The sequence below is a fragment of the Phascolarctos cinereus genome, unplaced genomic scaffold (genome assembly GCF_003287225.1).
Source record: "Phascolarctos cinereus isolate Bilbo 61053 unplaced genomic scaffold, phaCin_HiC Scaffold_4;HRSCAF=312, whole genome shotgun sequence".
Taxonomy (NCBI): domain Eukaryota; kingdom Metazoa; phylum Chordata; class Mammalia; order Diprotodontia; family Phascolarctidae; genus Phascolarctos; species Phascolarctos cinereus.
This window is the reverse complement of record NW_027555847.1, coordinates 660,272,478-660,296,634: the sequence shown is the minus strand read 5'-3', so window position 1 is coordinate 660,296,634 and position 24,157 is coordinate 660,272,478. Positions and strand designations below refer to the sequence as shown.

Genomic DNA, 24,157 nt, shown 5'->3' with positions numbered 1-24,157 from the left:
GAGCAAAAGTGAATGTCAACATGTTTACTGCATCTAGATAGCATACTAAATATAGGTTTTTGATACTGAATGGTTAGATCTTCCTGCCAATAAGCCAGAGACTCTGCCTTTGTTGATAGTTGGCTTATACAAAACAGGCTTATATAAACCTGAGGTGGTGTGAATATAAACATACACACATATATGCAACACCTATTTTACACAGTCAACTAGGATTTATAAAGTGCCCACTACATACTAGGCACATAGCACTACTATGTGCTAAGCAACATAGAAAACTCCTGGCCTAGTTTCTTTAGCTGAATTTCCTTTGGATCTCTTTATGCTGCTTTCAAAGGGAATCCGATTCTAGTAAACTGTTCAAAAACACACTTTGATAACTGAATCCATCCAGAAAAGCCCTTGGGTCCACAGACCTCTGATGCCTCTTCTCCCACCTTTTCCCATGAGAAGCTGCTTTATTCCCATAGGTTCCTTGAAGTCCTTCCATTTGGGCAGAGCAGAGGTCAGAACAAAAGCCAACTTACTGGAGCTTTCATGGATAATGAGGCAGCTGTGGATCTGCTGTGCATGGGATACTTTGTTCTGTTCAATGGCTAATAACAGGTGACTAACAACAGCCAATGTGACTTATGCAAATGAAAATGATGGCAACCTAAGTCTGGACAGGTTGGTGATAAGTAACTACGAAGGAAAGCTTTATGGGGGATAAGGGAGGGGGAAAGTCCTGAGTTGCTGCAGAGCCCTGTAAAATAAGTTAATTGGTACTGAAGGACATAGGCATATATGCAGGCTTAATGTTTTCAAATTGATCTCCAGAAAGGGACCACCATAATAGCTCTGTGACCAATAGGGACTGGATTCTACCAAGTTAGCCAAAAAGGAGGTCCCCAGACATAGAGTTCCATAGAAAACAAGGAAAATGATAGCCGCAATGGATATATACCCAATCCTGATAACACATAATTTGGGTGCCTATGGTACTATCAGTTCTTTTAGGTTCACAAAGTGGAATGAAGACTGAACATCTCCCTGTGGCCCATGTGAGTACATAGAGCTCTCACAATACCATGGAATTAACAAAATTTCTTCAATAAAGTCCCAGCATAAGATGGTAAAGGGCCAGATTACTCCTTTACTGAATCATCATCCATATTGTAGAATCTTCCTCAAGGGGAAGATTTTGTCCTGGGTCCTCTTCTCTTCTGTCTCTAGACCCTCTCTTTGATGATCTCATCTGTTCCCATATGTGTTCAAGAATCATCTCAACGCAGAACGACTCCCAGATATCCACTTTATACGCATCTCTGTCTAGCCCAGGGAAAGAAACAAAAACTGCTCTGCTGAGGCAGCAGACAGTTGTAAGAGATGTTTGGAAGACGTATGAGTATATAGGGGGCCACACTCTCCTCTGCTCCCCAAGAAAGGAGTTAAAAGTAAAAAATGCAATAGACCCATCTCTTTTATTACTCATTATTTTGCTGTGATATTTACCACTTCTTCTTGTGTTTATCCATTGAAAATCCTCCAGGTCCAAAGGCTACTACCAAGAGAAGGCCTCCCATTATCGACATGGTGTGGAAAAAGTCATACTTCATAAAATCATGGAGGGGCCTGTTGGCAGGGATGGTCCAAAATGGGTTCTCTAACAGGTTGATAAGGAGAAGCCGGATCACAAGAGTGAGGGCAGCAAGTTTTGTTTTGAACCCAGTGGCTACCAGGATAATGAGAACCATGTTGAAGACATCTTGGAAGATCTAAGCAGCAAGATAGGAAGGGACATGAAAGAAACATAATCAGCCTAATGACTCCTTGAGTGTATCCCCACCCTCCTAAAGCTAAGCCTACTTAAAAGATGGCATTGCCTTTGGCTTTATTTCCCAAATTCACAGAAGACAGTGACACTTCTAATGAAATTGTGGGTGACTGAAATAGAGAAGAGAAATAGATTCACAGAACAGTGCTCTGATTGCACAACTAATTGGTTGATTTTAGAATATATTGCTAGTTCTGAGACAGATCAGCCCCATAGGATAATGAAAGAAGCCATATAACTGGAAAGACTCAATGGGCTATGGTGTTAAATGGCCCAAATCTACATGGCCCCCATAAATATCTATGGCCTGAAATAAACAAGACCAAAGAACATGGGCTACAGGCCTTAATAGCCTGTAGTGTGTTCTTCAGAGGATATGAGGGTGATACATTTATGAGGGTTGTAACATAACTTGTATTAAGCTGGCAGTTGGGTTAATTTAAGTATGGGTGAGCTACTGGCCAATCTCCCTTATCATGGTGAGGGGCATTGGCCATGTTGGGAACAGGAGGCAAATCCTTCTGATCAGTCTTCTGAACAGGCCTCCCCCCAAATCTTAAAGCCCTAATGGACTTCTCTATATGTCTGTTTTGCTAATATATGTAGACAGACAAAAGGGATGAGCTGAACTAAAAAGTGAAATAAATAATAGCAATGTGTCAGGAGAAGGGAAGTAATTGGAAAAATCAAAGGGACAAGGGTGAAACAGAAGCCTGTTTGACTACTATGGGGATAGGACAAGGCTCTGAAATGTTGAAAAAAAATGGATAAATGGTCAAGGAAAGGGGAATGAAAGAGAAATCTGCAAGTCACTTACAGTAAACATGCTAACTTCAAAGTGTAGGAGTGATACGAACATGAGGAGGAGAAGAACCCTTCCTCCCAGCTGAATGTACCGATGGGGAGAGGTGCAATCCAAGGTGGGGACACCAGCAAACATGGACTTCACTTCTCCCTGGTTCTCTGCTAAGAGGAACAGCAGACCACCACCCAAAGCAATATTCCTAGGAAAACAAGGGAGCAGAAGGGGAAAAAAGGAGAGCAAGATGTCATGCAGCTCAAATCCAGCAAAGTAGAAACACGCGACAAATGAAAATGTTCAACAAAATTAAGTAAATCCTTGGTAGAAAGTTCCACACTGGCCTTATTCCTGATCTCAGACAGGGCAGTTGAGTAGACACATTCTTTCTTGGCCATCCAAACACCTCCAGTTTAAGAGTGGGTAGATGTTGGAAAATGTTTCTATTTATTTTCGTTGTTCAGGAAAAAGGTGACTATTTGGTGCTATGAAATCTTTTTAAACCTTAGTTTCCTCATCTGTAAAATAATCGGATCGGGCTCGATGGGCTTTAAAATCTTTTTGTTGTTGTTGGGAGCTCAATAGATATTTGTTAAACTGAGTGTGAAAGCTGCTTTCCGGAGCTGCTCTTGAAATTGTGATGACAGAGACAGGAAAGGCATATATGACCCAAACCCCAATTTGTTCCCCTTCTCGAGCTAGAAGTGATCACCCAGAGGCTGGAAAATGCCCAGTTTTGCAATGGTCCCTAGGGAAAGTCCATTGTGCATCCATACACATGGCCACCTTCTGGTGAAAGGAGCATCACATTAAGTATGCCCAGGCTCAGGCTATCCATGCAATAACTGCTTTGTCCCTCCCTTCTGGCTCCACTCCCCAAAGGCCAGGCCTTCTGCTCTTCCATGACTGATTCACCCATGGCAGCCCTGAGCGTGCTAGACAATCCCCAACAGTTAATCTCACTTACCTCATCAGGAATCTGAGGTTCCACAAAAGGCCATAGGCCATGACCTACAAAAAGAGGGAAAAATTAATTCAAGAACAGATTCCCACTCAACACTGGCTATGTGTGACCATCCTTTACAAAAATCCTCTAATAAAGAATGGACTTTAAAAAGCAAAACAAAACAAAACAAAAAGAGCATCTGTTCACAATTACTCATTCACATGCTGCCTGTGAGGGACCATGGGAAGCTTGGAGGGGTTTTTATCCCACTAATTGTCGAATTGTAATGTGTACAATAATTCAATTCATTTCCTTCCCTTAATACAATTCATTTGGACAAATACTTGTTAAGCAACAAGGCAGAAGAATTAAGAGGGGGCCTAAGAAAAGTAAGAGAAGGGGAAATCCTCCCCTTTTATTGATAAGAGGGGATCTGTGAGGCCAGCCAGACACCATCCCAATGCCTTATGGCCTTGCAGCAGGAAGAGAGGATGTCAAGATATCTTTAGCCTGGGGAGCTCCAATCAATTCAAGTGCTTCTGCTCACCATCACAGCAACACGATTTTACTTAAGATGCTGCCATTCATTTGAAGGTTCTAAGGGCTTTAAAGTGAAGAGGGTCTCTTGGGAACCAGATGAATCAATCCTCTGCCACTTAACTGATGAGATATGATGTTGGTCGATGTACTGGGTGCTCTAGGAAGGGAAGTATGATCTTACTATTCCTGGAATCTTAAGATTAGGTTTGGAGGCATAAGATACCCATACTGTTTTTGATTGGTCACAAAGCATAGGTTTTCTTCTTCTGATTGGACACAAAGAATCAAATTTCCTTTTTCCAACTGGACACAAAGCATTGTTATCTTTTTCTGATTGGATACAATGCATATTTTCTTTTTCTGATTGGTCACAAAGTATAGTTTTCTTTTTCTGATTGGACACAAAGAATCAGTTATCTTTTTTCAGATTGGTCACAAAGTATCAGTTTTCTTTTTCTTTCTTTTTCTTTTTTTAATGTTTTATTGATGCTTAAAAAAAATGTACCATCACGTCTCAGTGTCTCTGCATCCTCAACAGAACCTCTTCTGTAATGAAGAAAAATAAATAAAATAAAATATTTTAAAATATAAAATAAAGGATAAATGACATAAATAAAAGAAAAATAAGAAATTTGTTTTACTCCAAATAAATCGACCAACCGGGCAGGCACTGCACCTGCTGTCCACCATCTCTTTGTTATGGGGACAAAGCAGCATGTTTCATTACCAACTGCCTGTGGTTTTCTTAAGTCTTGGCAATGAGTTATTAAACAGGGATATGGGTGAAAGGAGAAGGTGAGGTCTGTTAGTACCTTGGCAAGAGCAAAGAAGATACAGGGAAAGGAGCTCTTCAATTCTGCTTTCTTGGTTCAGTGGTGATGTTTTATTCACCAAATCCTCGTTGCTTCTTCTTTTTTAAATTAAATGTTTTATTGGCAATCTTTTTTTTTTTAACATCACAGTAATTTCCAGATATGGAAACATTCTCCTCGTGCCCAACTCTAGCTTTGTAACAGAAAAATGGTTAAATGAAACCAACTGACACAATGACTACATCTGACTGTATATGCAGTATTTTGCACCCATAGCCTCCACCTCTCTAGAAAGGAGGAAGGTGCATTTCCTCATCTTGCCTCCAAAGCCAAGACTGGTTATTACAATTATATAGCGTTTGACTTCATTTTAGGGGCATTATTTAGTAGTCATTGTATATATTGTTTTGCTTTCTTTGTTTAGTATCAACCTTATAAATCTTTCCTATGTAAAATCTTTTCAAATCTTTGAATTCCTTAAAATAATCTTGAGGATTATATTGACATACCTCAATTTGTTTAACTGCTTCCCAGCTGATGGGCACATAGTTTGTTCTCAGTATTTTGCTACCATGAAAAGTGCTTCTGTAGATAAATGCAAACTCTTTCCATCTTTGACTTCCTTGGTATATATGCTCTACCAATGGATTTTGTGGGTCAAAAGGTGTGGGTTGCTGATTTTTCCCAAAGATTTTCCAAAATCGTTTTCTTGAATAGGCAGACCAATTCCAAGTTACACCAATTGTATGTGATAATAATAATAGCTTGTATTTACATAGCATTTTAAGGTTTGCTAAGTGCTTTATAAATATCTCATTTTATCCTCACAACAACCATGGGAGGTAGGTGCTATTATTGTCCTTATTTTACAGATAAGGAAACTGAGGCAGACACAGGTAAGTGAATTGCCCAAAGTGACACAGCTAGTAAGTGTCTGAGGCCAGATTTAAAGCCAGGTCTTCCTCACTCTAAGGCCAGTGATCTATCAATTGAGCCACCTAGCGTCCCCATTAATAAAATACCTGTGGATTTTCCATTCATGGCAGATGGAGCTTAAGTGACTTGTTTAGGGCAAGTGTGTAAGCCTTTACAGCTAAGAAGCATCTGAGGCTGAGTTTGAACTCAGGTCTTCTTGATTCTAGGTCCATTGGAACTCTATCCACTGCGCTACGGAGAAGCCTTAGTGGATGTATTAGAGAACCTGTCATCCTGCAGGCCCTCTCACATTACCTTTTATCATCTTTGCCAATTTTGTTGAGTGTGAGGTGAAACCGCAGAGTTGTTTTGATTCACGTTTCTTTTAGCGATTTGGAACATTCTGTCTTGTAGTTGTTAATAGTTTGTGATTCTTCTTTTGAAGATTGTTTGCTCCTCTCCTTTGACCACTTATCCAAAGGGGAAGTGGTTTCTATATTTGCGCTAGTATCCTTATCTCTTGTGATGCTCTGAACCAGCTCTGAACAAGCCAGCATAGTCAGCAGTACCTTTAATGGCTGGAGTTGAGGGGCAGGGAATAGAAGACACAAGAAGAGCCGGACTCTTGTCCTACTGGCCCTTATTCTTCTTGAATCTTCAGATATGACTCTTTGGGATGAACGGCAGCTTTGGAATGTGGCTCTTCTGTCGTCTGAATTCACTGATGTTTATAAACATGGAAAGGAAAAGAGGAATACTTTGTATATCCAGGAGATCTCAGGATCTCAATTTGGAAGAGCCCTTATAAGCCAACTAATCCAATGTTCTCATTTTACAGATGAGGAAACCGAGGTCTGGATGGAGGAAGGGACTTTCCTAGATTATGGTAAATAGCAAAACAGGGACCCAAACTTTTCTGACTCAAAGTCTGTTCTTTCCATTAAACTGTTGCTTGAAAGGTTCCGGTGACCTTTGAGATATAGGAAGAGACTCTTGGAAGCAGCTCAAGGGACCTGCCAGCTTCTATGCTAAGAATATGTTGGTGTCAGGGAAGTCAATATTTGTAATGCAAATATTCTGCAAGCAGAAAGGTCAGGCAAGCAGCTTTTGACTGCAAAGTACATTGCTAAACAAAGGTCAGTTTCTCAGACATTGCAAGGAAAGTCTGCTTAGGTGAGGTGGCCAATATTTTCAGCAACATCATAGGTTTCATATGATTTTAAACTGGTGGGGGTAAGGCCTCAGTCCAAAGCCCTCATTTCACAGAGGATAAAACCAAGGTTCAGAGAATGGAAGTGACTTGACCAAAGTCACAAAGAGTGTAGTTAGTGGCAGAACTGGGACTTGAACCCAGGCTATTTTTACTCCAAGTATATCAGTCTCCTTGGAGATCTTTACTGAGACAATTGCCTATTAACTTACCTGCGTGAAAATGATTCCAAATAGCACAAAACAGGCATAAGGAACGCACTTCTGGATCAAAATCAACACACATCCCACTGTAATAGAAAGAATGAAGAACCTGTTTTGGGAGTGATAGCATTCACTCTCCTCCCTCCATTTCCTCAGCCCATCCCCCTCCTCCCTAAGATGTGTCCACTGAGACTTTTACCCACATACTGACCCACTCACTTTTCTGTCTCCAACTTCCAGGAACCTTTCTCCACTGAGACGAGGCCTGGGTTAGCAAGAAGTCTTACCCAGTTGCCCAAAAGTATTAATCATTCCAAAAATTAATGCCAGGAAAGAGCTTCTAACCCAGGACATCTTAACGGACTCCTTTTGTTCATTCCACTGCCACCAGGTATGAATGCCATCCTCTAGGAAGGTGCTGATCAGACAGAGGCGAGCCAGATGAGGCAGGAATCTCTTTGTTAGGCGAAGGAACTGGTAAATACAAGGGTCAAAAGGAAAATAAGGAGGCAGAAAATGCAGAGTTGAGGGGTAGGGAACAGGGAGATGTCTCTAAGATACTAGTATCAGATAATGCCTTCAAAAGTAGCTTCATTCATAAATTCTTAGACCAGTTTGGGGTGGGGGTGGGGGGAGGCAGGGCATTATCTCTCTGGATTCTTAGAACACTTTGTATGCTCCTCTTCGGGCATCCTGGCTCTAGCACCTTAGTGTACTGGTAGAGAAACTGATACAAGATGGCTAATTCAAAGGTGCCATGGCCAGGAGGCTGCAGACCTAGGGATATTACCTCCAAGTTTGAAGTGGCTAGTGGCCCAGTGGATAGAGCACTGGGCTTGGAGTCAGGAGGACCTGATTGCAAATCCTACCTTATACTACTTGTGTGGCCTTGGGCAAGTCATGGAAGCTCGAAGTCATGTAGCCTCAGTTTCCCCATCTATAAAATGGGAATAATAGTACCTATTTTCCAGGGTTGTTGTGAGGATCAAATGAGATAATAATTTTGAAGTGCTTAGCACAGTGCCTGGCACATAGTAAGCACTATATAAATGTTAGCTATCACCATGATCATCATTATTATTGTTTCCTTATTCTTAAGATTCCTTAGGGAACAGAACCCTGGAATTCCTACTTTGGATTCTGTTCTTCTAAAACTTCTACAGACTAGGTCTTTAAAAGGCCTCTTAAAGAGACGTTGATGCTAGAGAGTAGTAACAAAATAAAACAATAATTAGTATTTGTGTAGCTTTAAGTTTGGCAAAGCCTTTACAAAATATCTTATTTGAACCTCAAAACAACCCCAAGGGAATAGGAATTACTATTATCTCCATTTTACAGATGAGGTAACTAAGGCAAATGGATGTTATAGGATTTGTCCAGGGTCACACAGCTAGTAAGTGTCTGAAGTCACATTTGAATGTAGGTCTTCCTGACTCCTGGCCCAGTGCTATAGCCACTGAGCCACCCTGCTGCCTCTAAGCTATTGTAAAACTTCTTGAAAGAACATCACTGTGCTCATATAATAGCTTATGGTTTAGTTGTCTCTACTTAGACTGTGTCCCTTCTCTCCCCCATCACTGCCTGTCAAAATCCTACCAGTCCTTCTAGCCCAGCTCAAATCCTCCCTCATTTATGGTGCCTTCCCCATCCCAACTCATTGTAATGGCCCCCAATGATGAACCCCTGTGGTATTTTCTTGTTCTCTCATGGCATTCATCATATTCTGCTTTGCACTCTAGTCATGCATCTGCTGGAGGCAGCTATATAGTTTATATGTTGGTGTCAGGGAAGTCAATACCAAAGCTAGGTAGTGCGGTGGATAGAAGGCAAGATTTGGGGTTAGAAAGATCTGAATATAAATCGAGCCCCAGAAACTGGTTATCTGTGTGACCCTAGGCCAGTCACTTAACCAACTTTTGTCATTTATACAAAGGGGGTAGCACCTACCAACTCCCAGAGTAGTTGTGAGGGTCAAATGAGCTAACATTTGTAAAGAGCTCTTTTTGAACCTTAACACTATATAAGTGCTAGCTAACTCCAAATAGGGTCACAAAAACTCATACATGACTGAATAACAACAACTGGATTTCAGAGCTGGAGAAGGAAATGGCAAACCTGCCAGTATCTTTGCCAAGAAAACCCCAAATGGGGTCAGGAAGGGTCGATCATGATTGAAATGACTGAATAAAAAAATGGAAAAACAAAGATTATTAGTGGTCTTACTTTTCCTAAGAAGGTATAAGCCTTCTTAAAGGCAAGAACTACATAGACTTCATTTCTGCATCAGTAGCAGTGCTTAGCACAGGACACTTCACACAGTATAGTAATCAATAAATATCTAACTGAATTAGTGAATTTAAATGCATCTTTTTTTTTCATTCCTGGATTCTGCTGTCATTGATTAAGTGCCCAATCCATTCAAAGGACTGTTGGCACTGGGGAAGACACAAAGGTAATTAAATTGAGGTCCTTTCTCTCATAGTCCTTATGATTCAGTAAGGGAAATAGGGCATATATATTCAAATGAATATGCAATAATTGTACAATGACTACAAGACAGAAAAGAACATGATAAAGACATAATAAGCATTATGTAAAATCCAAGGGAGAAATGATAATTTTCTTTTTTAATTTTGGCAAGGCGATTGGGGTTAAGTGATTTGCCCAGGGTCACACAGCTAGTTAAGTGTCAAGTATCTGAGGCCAGATTTGAATTCAGGTCCTCCTGACTCTAAGGCCAGAGCTCTATCCGATATGCTACCTAGCTGCCCCTAGAAATGATTGTTTTCAATAGTGGTTGGGAAGGAGGGGAAGAAAACAGGAAAGTTTTCAGGAATAGGTGGCTTCTAAGCCGTCTCGAAGGACAGGTGGTACGAAATCTCGTATGGTGTAAATTGTAGAAGTTTCCAAATCATTTAACATGGCAACAGCAGCAAAACTACAAGTCCTGCTCCCCCTCTCCCTTCCATGTATGTGGCTATGAAATATATCACCAGGATGTCTTGTGCTTAAACACCATAATTCCCTACAAACAAGCTGCTGCTGTGCTCACCACCACCCTAATCTACTTGTTAGAGTTAGGATTAATGAGCACAGCTGAATGGTAACAATAGTTTGAGAAGAGCTGCCACTACAGGAAGTGCTTGTGGGGCCAGCTTCTGAGGCTGGAGGCAGAGCAAGAGCCAAGAAATGACACCCAGAAGTCAAACTACGTGAGACTGGGCAAGTAATGCAGCTAACCCCTTGTCAAAGACTTATAGACTGTCACAGGTGGATGGGATGGCCCTAGAAGATTACCTAGTCCAGTTCCTTCATTTTGCAGAGGAAGGATCTCATTTTTATAGGTTATCTCATGTGATTCTCAGAACAACCCTACGACATGGTAGGTGCAATTCCCTCCGTTAGGGCAGCTAGGTGGCTCAGTGGATAGAGCTCTGAACCAAAAGTCAGGAAGACCTAAGTTCAAATCCAGCCTTAGACATTTACTAGCTGTGTGACCCTGGGGAAGTCACTTAACCTCATTTGCCTCAGTTTCCTTTTCTGTAAAGTGAACTGGAGAAGGAAATGGCAAATCACTCCAGTATCTTTGTCAAGAAAACCTCAGATGGGTCACAAGAAGTCAGACAAACCTGAACAACAACAATAAAATCCCTCTTTTAAAGATGAGAGAGGTTAAATGACTGAAGCCCCAGGATGATGAAGGAACTGCTCCAGGATTACTCCCATTTCCAAGCCCTTATCATTACTCATATTATGCCCCAATAACCAAAACAGATCAACTAATTTTGACAATGGAATGCAAAAAGCCACCTATCTCAGCCCTGGAGAGACTTTAGTTCTCTGGCTAAAGACAACACTCCTTGAGAGCAGGGCTTGTCTTTCGCCTTTTTTTTGTGTGACCCCAGTGCTTGGTACAGTGCCTGGCACATAGTAGCTATGTAGTAAATGCTAGTTGACTGACAAAAGCAGCAACAAACCTAGATCAATGTATTACAGTTCCTGATCCTCAATTTCTGGTAATAATTAGTATATATTTGCATCTACTTGTAAAACGGCAATAAAAAAGGTTTATGATCTGCGGGATCATAGAATTTAGAACTGGAAAAGATTTTAGAGATCACTTAATCCAATCTCCTCATTTTAAAGATGGGTAAACTGAGACCCAGAGAAGGGTGGTGATTTACCCAAGTTTAAGTAGTACAACTGGAATCTGTCTTGGTAATGAGTGGTCATCTAGTTGGTTTCTACTGCTATTACTCAACCTGTTATCCCAGGTTCTCTACACCCAAATCGATGATTATGACTCATGAGAGAGTGGATTTTGAATATAAGCAGTGAGTTTCTATTTTTAAAAAGGATTAATTTTGGGATCATAATGCCAACTGGACAGTCATGGTTGGAAAGAATACTGAGGTTGGGGTCAGAAGACCTGAATTTGAGTCTCTGTTACGTACTAGCTGTGTGATTCTGGACTCTGGACAACTTTGGCGAGTTGAAGATCAACTCTCTGATCTTCAGTTTCATCTTTAAAGGGAATAATTATTTTTGTTTTGTTTTGTTTTGTTTGTATCACCTACCTCACAGGGTTATTATGAAGAATATACTTTGTAATCTTTAAAGCACTGTAGAAATAAGAACTAAGTAATAAAGTATATCAGACCCTTTGGATTTGGCACATTGGATCATAAGATTCTGACCTAGAAATAACCTTGGATAACATCTAATCCAAGTCTCATCTTACAGATGAAGAAACAAAATTTTAGTGACTTGCCCCAAATCACACAGGTAATAGTAATGAAAGGATATATTTCAATGTGGAGGCATATCTCCATTTTAAAGTCTCATCAGCTCTTTCTTTGTTGTAATCATGAAGAATTATACATGGGATTCAATATTATTAAAGAGATGCTTGTTTGCACTACTCAAAATAGCCTATATTGTAGTTGGCAGGTTAAAAAAACCCAATAACAACTAAACTGCTGTTTTCTTTTAAGTCAGTCAACAAGCATTTATCAAACTTTGTGCTAGGAGCTGGTGATGTAAAGAAAGGTAAAAACAGTTGCTAAGAGCGCCAGAAATGGAACAGGGCATGAAATCAGAAAGCTAGATGGTGCAAGCACTCTTATTACAAAAATTTAAGAAGATATTGGAAAATTTCTTAGCACCACTTGAAAATACTAAAGACTAAATGAAATTAAGACTAAATGAAATGCTGACGGCTCTTACTATCTTAGGATAATTGATTTTAGAACTGCAAAGGAACCTTAACGATCTAATTTCCTTACCTCCCTCCCTGCCCCACCCCCCCTCACCCAGATAAAAAAAAGGAAATAGAGGCCTAGGAAGGGAAAATTAATTACCCAAGCTCAAATTCCTAGTAAGTGACAGAGTCGTATTCAAACCCAGGCCTTCTGCCTCAAAATTCAGTGCTAAAGCAAAGGTCAAATTGGACAGATCAAAGAACGCAACAATTTTAGGTGTGCATACTTAAATTGGGGAGGAGGATATACTCAAGCCCCTTACACCTTCCAAGGCGCGTTTCCTACTTTCCTACCGGTGTAAACTTGGACACTTTTCTTAACTCATTTGGCCCACGATTTCACCACCTATTTATCCTGTTTATAGTTTGCTTTGTATGTATTTGCACATTAGATCCCCTATTAGAGTGTAAGCTCTTTGAGGACAGAGATTGTCTTTTGGCTCCTTTTGTATCCCCAGGCTTAGCACAGTGCCTGGCGTAGAGCAGGCGCTCAATAAATGTTTATTGAATGATAAATGTATACGGAAGGGATTAGACTAGATGGTTCCTGCCAACTTCAAATCCAAAAAATTTGTTTACAATTTTTTTTAAAGTCACCAGGGTCGCACATGGCACAAGCAACTGTCAGTCTTTCCCGCCCCTCCGCTAGCCTCTAGAGGGGCTGTCTGCAGTCCCCTCAAATACAACCCATCCGACAACAGAAAAAAATAGACCACCCACCCTTTTAGTGCAGAAAAGTCTCCATGTTTCCTAAATCATCCACTTTTCCTTTAAATTGGCCCCCAAAGATATGCGAACAAACCTAGTCCCGCCCTTTACCGCTCCTGCCCTCTCAGCGCTCGCAAGAGCGAGTGGTATAATGCAGCCCCGCTTGGGGCGGGCAGCGGAAGGGGTTGGGAGGCACCACTGCGACGCAGGAATAGGGGCGGGTGATCTGGGAGATGGTAACCTCGCTCACCTGGTCCGAGAGCTCTTTCGCGGCTTCCATCAAGTTGAAGCCTTTGGGTTCCATGGTCGGAATCCCTATTACTTGTTGACTGCTCCCTTCTCTCACGGTGTGAGCCTTAGGGCCCCCAGGGCACGCTTCCCCATCACCCTATAAAGACCGAGAGGGAGGCACGCGGGAACAGGATGCTTGCTCACCCCGGGAGGAGGGCGTAGGGTGCCAGATCTTGGGAGGGGTGGAGTGCACCGACTGGTTCTTCGTCAACAAGCAACGAGGCTCCATTAAAAGTCTATGCGACAGGTACAGTGCTAACGCTCGGGATACAAAAAAACGGCAAAAGACAATCCCCTGCCTACAAGAAGCTTACAGTCTAATGGAGAGACGACATGCAAACAACTATGTACAAATAAGCTTTATAAAGGACAAATTGGATATAATCGCAGTGTGCAGAGCATTATTCGAGGTGCTGGGGGAGCTGCACAGTTTGGATACAATGCAGCACCGGCACGCGTCAGAGTTCATAATCTCTTTTGCGTATAAGACATAAATACAAATTAAAATTTTCAAATACACTAAGTTACTACTATATGTATATCCTTCACGTTTGTTAATGCTTCAGTTACATCATCTGTAATCTCCATATCCCACTGATAGGATATGCCAGGACAATCATCACTCGCCTTGGTGTTGGACCAGAATTCTTGAGGTCCCAGCTCTTAAGCATCTCCTTCCCTCCTCTCTTCCCCGCCCTCAAGCTTCCTGGGCGCATTCCGTGGTCACTGAGGCAGTGAGGAAAATCCCTTGTTGGAATGAGAGGTCCTCCTCAGGCCCTTCTGACTTTCCTTTGCTCAGAATCAGGCCAAGGCCCCAGAACGAACCAGTTCTTGTTGCTAGAGTGAGCCTAGCCTGGCTTACTTTTATGGACCTTTCCAATTCCAGCCCATTAGCAGTGGTAGCCTGGAGAGATTGTTGTCGTTTGTCCTTCGTTCTGGAAGAGGACCATGATATCAGGAAGATGATATCATGACTTTGGATTTAAGTGAGGGAAGGCTATGCAAGGTTGCCAGCCTCACTTTCTCCTCCAGAGCTATATGGGTCCAGTGCCCAGATATAGATTAGCACGACTGGAGATGGTCCCTAGGGCAGGGGGAGAGGCCTTGGGGAACCCTCTCTCTCTCCCCAGTTTGCAATTACAAGAGAAGGAGGATTCAGGAAAAGGGAGGAGTAAGAAATGGGGGACCCCAAAGCTATATGTACTGGTACCTATGAAATACTGAAAGTACCAGAGGAAGGCCTGTAGCACTTGGGTAGCTCCTCTGGAAGGCTTTATAGAAAAAATGTGGACAATTTTTTTTTTTAAAGAATGAGAAGACTAAACAGATTATGATTGGCACCTCTGGGGGGAGCACCCACATTCATGGGGACAAAATACTTAAATCCAGGAAGAGCTGGAGGAACCTTGGAGATAATCTAGTAATAACTCATTATTATACAGATGAGAAATTTGAAGTCCAGGAAAGGAAAACGACTTTAAATCAATTTGCAGAGCTGCTCTGCTGACTTCCAGGCTAGGGCCTTTCCTACTTAATTTCATTGCCTCCTTAGGAAGAATGGGAATTTTCTTGCCCAACTAAGGTTTGGTCAAGAGCCTCCCCCCCCCTTTCCTGGGCAAGCAGAAAACTGACCCAGCACAAACATGTCTAGCCCGGGAACTGCCCGAAACAACAACCACTAAAGTATGTCTTCTCCAGTGTATAATATCCCATAAAACTTGAGAGAAATAAAAAAAAGGAGTGGGTTCAGTTTTTTCTCTGCCTCTGCAATGTTGAGTATCCCTTCCCACCAATTCCCTAAACTTATTAAAGGAGTGAAGAGAAAATAAGGAAAGGAGGAAGATGAGGAGGTAAGATGGAAGGGGCAGGGCACTATTGAGGCTATTTGGGAGTTTTTGTTAGCTCAGAAAGACTAAAATACAGCCTTCTAAGGAAGAATATGTAGCCCTTTTTTATTAGGGCAAAATGAGAGCATAAGGAAAACCTTCCTAACTCTTAAAGCCATCTCAAAGTAGAATGGGCTTCCACAAGAGGTAGTGGGATCCCTTTCACTGGAGGGCTTTAGGTAAAGACTGGATGACAACTTGTCAGCTGAGTGAGGATTCTTAGGGTATGGTTGGACTATATAGCTGGGAGATTCCTTCTAACTTGGATATTTTATGATTCTCTAGGCCACTTTTGGGGATTACTTACTGGCTCAGGCCCACACCTAGAACCTTGTGAGAAAAACAAAAGCAAAATTGTACAAAACAGCCTAAAAGGCTGTAACTCACTGTACCTCCCCCCCCGTTTTATTATTATTATTTTTAGGCAAGTGGGGTTGAGTGACTTTCCCAGGGTCACACAGTTAGTATCAAGTGTTTGGTCTGAGGTTGGATTTGAACTCAGGTCCTCCTGACTTCAGGGCTGGTGTTCTATCCACTGCACCACCTAGCTACCCCTCATTGTACCTTTGAAAGCTGATTTTGATAGGATCATTCCTAGCTGAGAGGGGCCTTGAAGATCACATAGTCTAACCTTTCCATTTTATGGGTAAAGAAATTCTGACTCCAAAAAAATGCCACACCAAATATCATACAAAGATGGGTAGAACAAAAACAAAAAAACCCACTTACTGCCTACACTGTCCTCACACGTAGACAGCTCCTCTGGAAACGGCTTTTTCTGTTCTCATATTTTTATTGGATGTCACTCCTTGCACTCCCTGTGGGTGGGTCATAAGTTTAATCTGAGTTATTAGCCCCCCCATCACTCTCTTAAATCTAGACAATCATCAAAACTGATTTGCAATTTGCCCAATATCTGAGGTGTAAATGCTCACACTGAAATTTTAACAATGAACTCTCCCAAGCCTGCTGGAGCTAGCTACAGCACACTCCTCGATGTTACCCTGTTGTTTCTTTGTTAGGACTCTTAACACTTTGTTATGATTAACCCAGAAACAGTTTTGATACACTTCTTTTGGGGACATGCTATGTAAATTGAGCTTATGACAACATTTTTGGTTGTTCAGTTGTTTTTAGTCCTGACACTTTGTGACCCCATTTGGGGTTTTCTGGACTGATTTGCCATTTTCTTTTCCAGCTCATTTTACAGATGAGGAAACTGAGGCAAATAGGGTTGAGTGGCTTGCCCAGGGTCACATGGCTAGTAAATGTTTGAGGCTGGATTTGAATTCAGGTCTTCCTGACTCCAGGGCTTCTGCCCTATCCACTGTGCCACCTAGCTGCCTCCTATAACAACATAGAGGTCTCGAATAATTTGGATGGGTTATGATATGGAAAGAAGGCCTATTCTACCTTTTACCACTTCATGTTGGGACAAACTGTCAGGACTGTACATGAATATTATGGACTCTGTGGTAGGATTGTGACCTTTAGCTTCTCTAGCCCCTCAGTCATCACAAAATACCATTTAATTTAGCTTTCATCAGTGGGTCTAGCTGTTGGCTTTTTCCATATATTTCATACCTTCTTCATAGCCCTACAGGTTACTGCTCATATCTTATAGCCACAGAATGAATGAACTAAATCATTATTCATTAACTTAGTAAACATTTATTGAATGCCCCAGACACTCTATGTCAGATGCTGTGAGGGAAAGAGTAATTGCCCAGAGGATAATCTTGGTGCAGGATATACTTTGGGGCTACTAGGGCCTTGGTCATACTGGCAGGTTGGGTCCCAGAGAATAGCAGCTACTTTTATCCAGGATTATTAGTTGATATCAATTAGTCAGCCAGACTTAATTAGCTTTTAGAAATGGGTATTTACTAAAGTGTTAGGGTAAGAACAGTTGGTACAGAACATCTCTCTAAAAGACTGTGATGAACTCTCAAACCCTGTCCCATATGTGTATAGAGCAAGTGTGGGGAACCTTTGGCCTCCAGGCCACATGTGACCCTCCAGGTCCTCAAGTGCAGCCCTTTGACTGAATCCAAGTTTTATAGAACAAATCCTTTTATTAAGGAGATTTGTTCTGTGAAGTTTGAATTCAGTCAGACTCCCCATCCCTGGAGGGTGAAGTGGTTTCAATCTTAGAGCATGTGATAGATGGCTCCTCAAAATCCTTTTTAGGAAAGTCCTTTTTCTGGATTCATGAGGTTCTTATGAAGTTTACCATAATATGGGGTGGTTTTCTGTTGGGTTCCTTGTAGAGATCTGAAGTTACCTTCTCTTTGACTCCCATTGTAGACACTTCTGCAAATCATCCAGCTGAGGAGAAGTCCAAATCCTCTAATGGAGGACAGGGTGGGGAGGGAGACAGAAGCTTTTCTCCTTTATACTTCAAACAATTCTTTCTCAGGAGCATGGAGCTGCTGGCCAGACACTGGAATTCTAGGTTCCAAACTGGCTTGCTATTTTATATAAGACACACAGGATGTGAATAAATCTCTTTAGTCAATCTCAATAAACCTCTTGTGCAGAATCACCCTATTTCATATTTTCTGAATTAATCAAAGATTTCTTCCAGCTGGCTTTTTTTTTTGCCAGTAATTGATTCAGTAGCAGTATTTTCTATCACCTGATAAAGGTATCAGGGCTTATCTTGTTAATTAAATTAATTGAGATAGGACTAATTGATTCAATATACCCTTACCCTTATATTAGGGCATCTAGATGGCATAGTGGATAGAGCTTGCTTTGTATACAGTTGTATAGATTAGGACAAGTGGAGATGGCCCCCACCTGGCACAGAGTAGGTGCTTAATAAATGCATATTAATTGATTGATTTAAGAGCAATTGTTGAGTAATGGTGGCAAAGAGCAGTCTGGAATACTTTGGGAGAGCAAGCTAAAAATGGAACAGCTAGTATAGGGCAAGGACTCTGCTTACTTCTCTTAACAACCCTGTGAGGTAGGTGCTATTATTATCCCCATTTTACATATGGAGAAACTGAGGCTGAGAGGTTAAATGACTTGCCTAGGGTCACACAGTGACCCTGCTTTGGGAGACATGAGCAGAATGCCTAGTGCTGGAGAGGATGACTAGGGATGCAGTACCTTCTGGGAATGCCAGTTTTTTGTTGGCCCTTGAACGTGGAAAGAGTATAAAGAGAAGAGTTCCAAGTTAAAGAGGAGTTTTGTAACAATAGGGGTTGTTAGGGTTCTGAAGAGCATGGTAGAACAGAAAAAGAGAGGAGGATATGGACCATGGAAGGACCGTGGTAAGGCTGAGGTGAATAGGTAAGAGGAAGGAGAGAGAACTTTTGTCTCAGCAGAGGCTGATTTTTGATCACAAGGATAAGGGAAACAGGAGCTGAGAATTTGACAGTAACAGCACATAAGATGATCAGAGATCAGGGCTCCTAACTTCAATCTAGGACTACATCTAGAGTTTTGCAATGTAGTAAGCATGGAGTCATTTGGCCCATGTCTAGAGGCCTAGGATATCTCATAGGTCTGAAACCCTGGTGATGGAAGAAGAATTGCATGGAGGATAGATCTCTGCAGGCTGGGCAGACTCACAACCCCTACCATCTCCGGATGAGGCATAACCCAAAAATTACTTGTAGAGGGAGCATATATGGATTCAGCTTCCAATTTATGAGTCTCTAGAAGCAAAGCCCCACCTCCCCTCCCTGACCAGTTCCTTTTGAATTGAGAGTTGGAATCTTAGCTTAAAAATGACTTAGAATATCTTTTGGAACCAGTTTGATAAATGTGCTATCTTTATCTTTGTCCAAGATACTGATAAAAAATGTTAAGCATCACAGGCCCAAGCATCCTGGGGAATTTATCTGACTGTACTAATATTTTTTTCATTTTTTCCCGTAAGAAAAGTACAAGAAACTGCTCTCTTCTGTAGATCAGATGGTAACTTCCAATCTAATCCAATAAATAGTTATAAAGGGGAAGCTAGGTGGCTTAATGGATAGAGCCAGGCCTGGAGTCAGGAAATTCTGAGTTCAAATCCAGCCTCAGACATCTAATAACTGTGAGACCCTGGACAAGTTACTTATGCTCTCTTAGCCTCAGTTTCCTCATCTGTAAAATGAGGATAGTGATAGTACCTACTTCCAAGAGTTGTTATGAGGATCAAATGATATAGTATTTATAAAGCACTTTGCAAACCTTAAAGCAGCTATATAAATGCTAGATATTATTATTATTTTAATAGTATTTTATTTTTTCTAATTACATGTAAAGACAATTTCAACATCCTTTTTTTCAAATTTTGATTCCCAAATTCTCTCCCTTCCTCTCCCCCCTATTGAGAAGGAAAGCACTCTGACACAGGTTATACATGTGTACATGTATACATGCGAAACATTCCATTAACGTTCATTTTTAATAACAAATTGAGTTCCAAATTTCCTCCCTCTCCCCACCCTAAGAAGGTAAGCAATTTGATATAAGCTATGTATATGCATAGATGTTATTATTATTATTATTATTATTATTATTATTATAATTATTATAATTATTATTATTATAAAAGGCCTATTATGAGCAAAATAATGTCTTAAGCTTTGGTGGTACAAAACATTCTGCATCCTTAAAGAGTTTACATTCCATCAAGATTCAAAAGTTGAACAAATAAGTCTAACCACTAGGGGGAGTACCAGTCAGTGAATTCAGAAGCTGTTAGTCATTAAGTTTCTATGGCAGCATCACTATGGTAACCATATATGCCCAATTGGTGCTTTGTAGCTGAGCTACTGTGTCTGCTCCACTCACAGTTTCCACTCTTCTGTAGAGGTTATTCTTTTGGAAAGAAGAGGAAAAGTTGGTTGCTTCAAGCCTTCAGGCTGAAGCAGTAGTAGCCTCTCTCTTCCCTATAGCTTGCTTCCCCGCTACCCCCTTAAGGAAATGTAAATAGAAGCAGGATTCTATCTTTTGGGTACTTTTGAAAGATTTGTGGAAGATAGCACTGGCTGTGTCTCATTACCTCTGCAGATCCAGCTCCCAGCCTAACCTTACTGGGCAGAAATGTAATTTTCATCTCTGAAAGAGGGAATTTTTTTTTGGTTTGTTTTTGTTTTTGTTTTTTGGCTAAGCAATGGGGTTAAGTGATGCATGCCTAGAGTCACACAGCTAGTAAGTGTTATGTGTCCGAGGCCGGATTTGAACTCGGGTCCTCCTGAATCCAGGGCCGGTGCTCTATCCATTGTACCACCTAGCTGCCCCCTGAAAGAGGGAATTTTGCTGTCTTTTGTTGACCCACAAACTTTATTTCAGGGTTAACAACTTAAGAAAGCAAGTAATCATTTGGGAGAAAAACAACACTTCCAAAATGCAGCTGCTTCTCAAACAGCCTAGTAGGGTTAAATGGAAAGAGGGAGTATGGTTGTTGTCCTTCGTGCTAGAAGAGGACCAAAATGACATCACTATGTTAGGGGTCAAGGTACAGTGTTTCCTATTGTGGCTGATCAGAACAATATGAGCTCAGAAGGCTCTACCCCAGGTTGGGGTACGAATAGTCCATGTGAACATATGGAGTGGTGATGTCTCTAAATTTGCAAAGCATGGAATGGGCGATGTCTTTTGACTCGCACATAAATTGGATTTAAGTGAAGCAGAGTTGTGCAAAGTCTCTCTTCCAGAGTCATTGGAGTACAGTGGCAAGATAAAAGTTAAGATGACTGGTGATAGCTCGGGATGCAGTGGATGACTTTGGTGTCTTCAATGTCTGACCAAGCTTTAAGCACTCCACAGTGCCTGCTTCAGCTGCCTTCATGTCTGTTGAAACTGTTCTCATCTGCCTGCTCTACCTGGGGAAGTCTTCACAAGCTTGGCGTAGACACCCCCCCCAACTCACTGATGGTTTGAAAACCCTAGTTTACCCTCAATCTGGTTTAGCCCATCTGCTGAGATGGTTTACCAGGGTACAGCCACTGGAGCCACATGTGAGAGTTGGGTAAATCAGGTGGGCACCAAAGGTGAAAAGCAGCCCTGAAACATGCTCAGCACCCCTCACATCAGAGATACTAGTCTTCTGTGAGTATCCAGACACCCCAAAGAAGTAAGAGAGAGTAAATAGCACACATAGACCTTTAGCTTTTCCTTGGAGAGGAAGAAAGCAACAAAGATTCAGTTCACACATTACAAAGGTCTCCATCATCCCCCCCCTCCATGGCTCCTGGTGTTCTCTCTCTCCTTTTTTTTCTTCCCACGAGACCCTTCATTTCAAGGTCAGGGCTCAACACTGAAAATTGACAATGATGGGTAAATAGCCCAGTCAGCAAATTAGTTCCTTCCCCAACTTTCTCCAGTTACTGTTCCCTGTGGGGGTGGTTCCAAAGATGGGCTATGTAAGAACATACATGATAATTTGAAGAGGGAGAGATCATTAACAAACTAGGGGATCAGGAAAGGCTTTCGTAGGAGGTGGCACATGAGCTGAGCTTTGAAGGAAGGTAGAGAGCCTAAGAAATGCAGGTGAGGAGAGAGTCCATTCCAGATATCAGAACAAAGGCAGTGAATGGTGTGTGTGCATATGGTGAAATGCCACAACCGATATGGAGGTTGTGATGACAGCTTGAGCTAGGGTATTGACTGAGGAGAGAGTAGATGGTTGTGAGATGGATTGTGAAGGCAAAATCATTAAGATTTGGCAGCTGATTGGATATTGGAGGTGAGGGAGAGGGAATAGTTGAGAATGATACTGAGATCATTAACCTGGATGACTAGAAGAATGGTGGTATCTTCAACAAAAAAGGGTAAGTTTGGAAGAGGGATTTGGCTTGAGTAGAAGATAATGATTTCTATTTTGCCCATGCAAAGTGTGAGATATCTGTGGGATATCGAGTTGGAGTTTTCTAACATGGAGTGGGTGATGTGGGATTGGACCTCAGGAGAGACTGGATCCATAGATCAAGTTGCTATCTGCAAAGAAATAATTGAACTCTTGGACCCATGGAAGCCAATGCAATAAGAGAGAGAGACAGACAGAGAGACACAGAAACAGAAAGACAGAAAGAGACAGAGCAACAGAGACAGAGAGACAGAGCGACAGAGAGAGAGAGAGAGAGAGAGAGAGAGAGAGAGAGAGAGAGAGAGACAGAGAGAGAGAGAGAGAGAGAGAGAGAGAGAGAGAGAGAGAGAGAGAGAGAGAGAGAGAGAGAGAGAGAGGAGGGCCCAGAAGAGGACAGGGCCCCACAGTTAGGAGTCAGGGCATGGAAGAGGATCCAGTAAAGGAGGCTAAGAAGGAATAGTCAGACAGGCAGAACTAAAAGAGAACAATGTCAGGAAAGCTGAGGGAAGGGAAAGCATGTAGGAAGATCAGATGGTCAACAGTGTCAAGAGCTGCAGAGGAAGAGAAAGATGAGGGATGAGAAAAGCCATTTGGATTTAACAATTAAAAGCTCTCTCTCTGTGTGTGTGTGTGTATGTGTGTGTGCTCCCCTTCCCAGCCTTGTGCTGTATCTCACAGAAGACATTTCATCTCCCAACTCCATGCATTTTTACTGTCTCTCATGCCTAAAATTCTCTCCCTCCTCATCTCCATCTCCTGATTTCATTGTTTTCCTCCAAGTCCAGCTAAAATCCCTCTTTCTATAAGAAGCCTTTTTTGATCCGCCTTAATGCCAGTGCCTTCCCTCTATGATTATCTCTAATTTATCCTGTCTATATCTCTTTTGTACATAATTATTTGCATTACAATGGGAAGATCAGGGATTACCTTTTTTTGCCTTTTGAGAGAAATTATTATTTTGCTATATAACAGCCAATTATTAAATTAGGATTAAGACTCCCCCCCCCCATTATTTCCCCGTTTAGCAACCAGCCCCTGTAGGTAAGTCAGTCAGGCTCTGAAGGAGAAGGCTTGGTAAATGCTTGTTGATTTGACTTAGCTGATATAATCACAGAAAGTGTTAATATGTTAAAGTAAACTATCCCCTGCTATCCCTTTAGAAAGTATGAAGGGGCTTTCCCTGATGGAATCAGGATAGGTTCTGATTGCCAAGTTCCTGGTGGCCTTTAAAAAGATAAGCCTGCCAACTTTTTAAGGGAGAAAGGGACAGAGAGCGACGCACAGAAAGACAACAGGGGCAGGAACCAGCTGGCAGCTCAGAAAGGAGAACCTTGGAGGAAGAAGAGAGGCAGAGAGAAGCTGAGGGGTGGAAAAGAGCAGGAGCAGAAAGCCCAGCTGAGTGACCTGCCCATCAGAGACACAGGGTCCAGGGAGGAGAAATGGTAGGAGCACCTCCCTAAGAAAAAGGACTTCGGGGCCTGGTGTGTGAGTTGCCTTAGTCATGTATGTTCCCCATATATGTGCCTTACTACCAGTGTAAATGTGGGCTTACTCTTCCACAAATACCCCCAGTTTGTGAGCAGGTTGGAAACAAACTTAGAGCACACTGCTTTGCACCAGCCTCTGGTTTAGAGGCTCAGCTTTCCAAACGGTACCAGAGGTGTGGATGATCTTCAGTTAGCTAATGGCCATGCTGCCCTTCTAATTTCTTCAGGGCCAACTTCATATTCATAAAGGGATAATAAAAGGTACCCATATCTTTACACTTTGTTCCAGGGGTGGGGAACCTGCAGCCTTGAGGCCACATGTGGCCCTCTAGGTCCTCAAGTGCCGCCCTTTGACTGAATCCAAACTTCACAGAACAAAATCCCCTTAATAAAAGGATTTGTTCTGTAAAACTTGGACTCAGTCAAAAGGCCATGCCCAAGGACCTAGAAAGCCACATGTGGCCTCGAGGCTG

The 24,157-nt window shown here is 41.9% G+C and overlaps 1 protein-coding gene across 1 annotated transcript; it reads right to left on the bottom strand.

The window, feature by feature from the left end:
* Positions 1 to 1,460: 1,460 nt before the first annotated feature.
* On the bottom strand, positions 1,461 to 13,630 carry LOC110214452 (surfeit locus protein 4-like). The gene is made up of 6 exons (XM_078151959.1): positions 13,460 to 13,630; positions 7,529 to 7,715; positions 7,251 to 7,327; positions 3,583 to 3,626; positions 2,634 to 2,820; positions 1,461 to 1,757 (listed from the first exon to the last, which is right to left on the bottom strand). Exons 1-6 carry the CDS (start codon positions 13,511 to 13,513, stop codon positions 1,491 to 1,493), a joined length of 816 nt encoding a protein of 271 aa, XP_078008085.1. The 5' UTR covers positions 13,514 to 13,630; the 3' UTR covers positions 1,461 to 1,490.
* Positions 13,631 to 24,157: the final 10,527 nt, after the last annotated feature.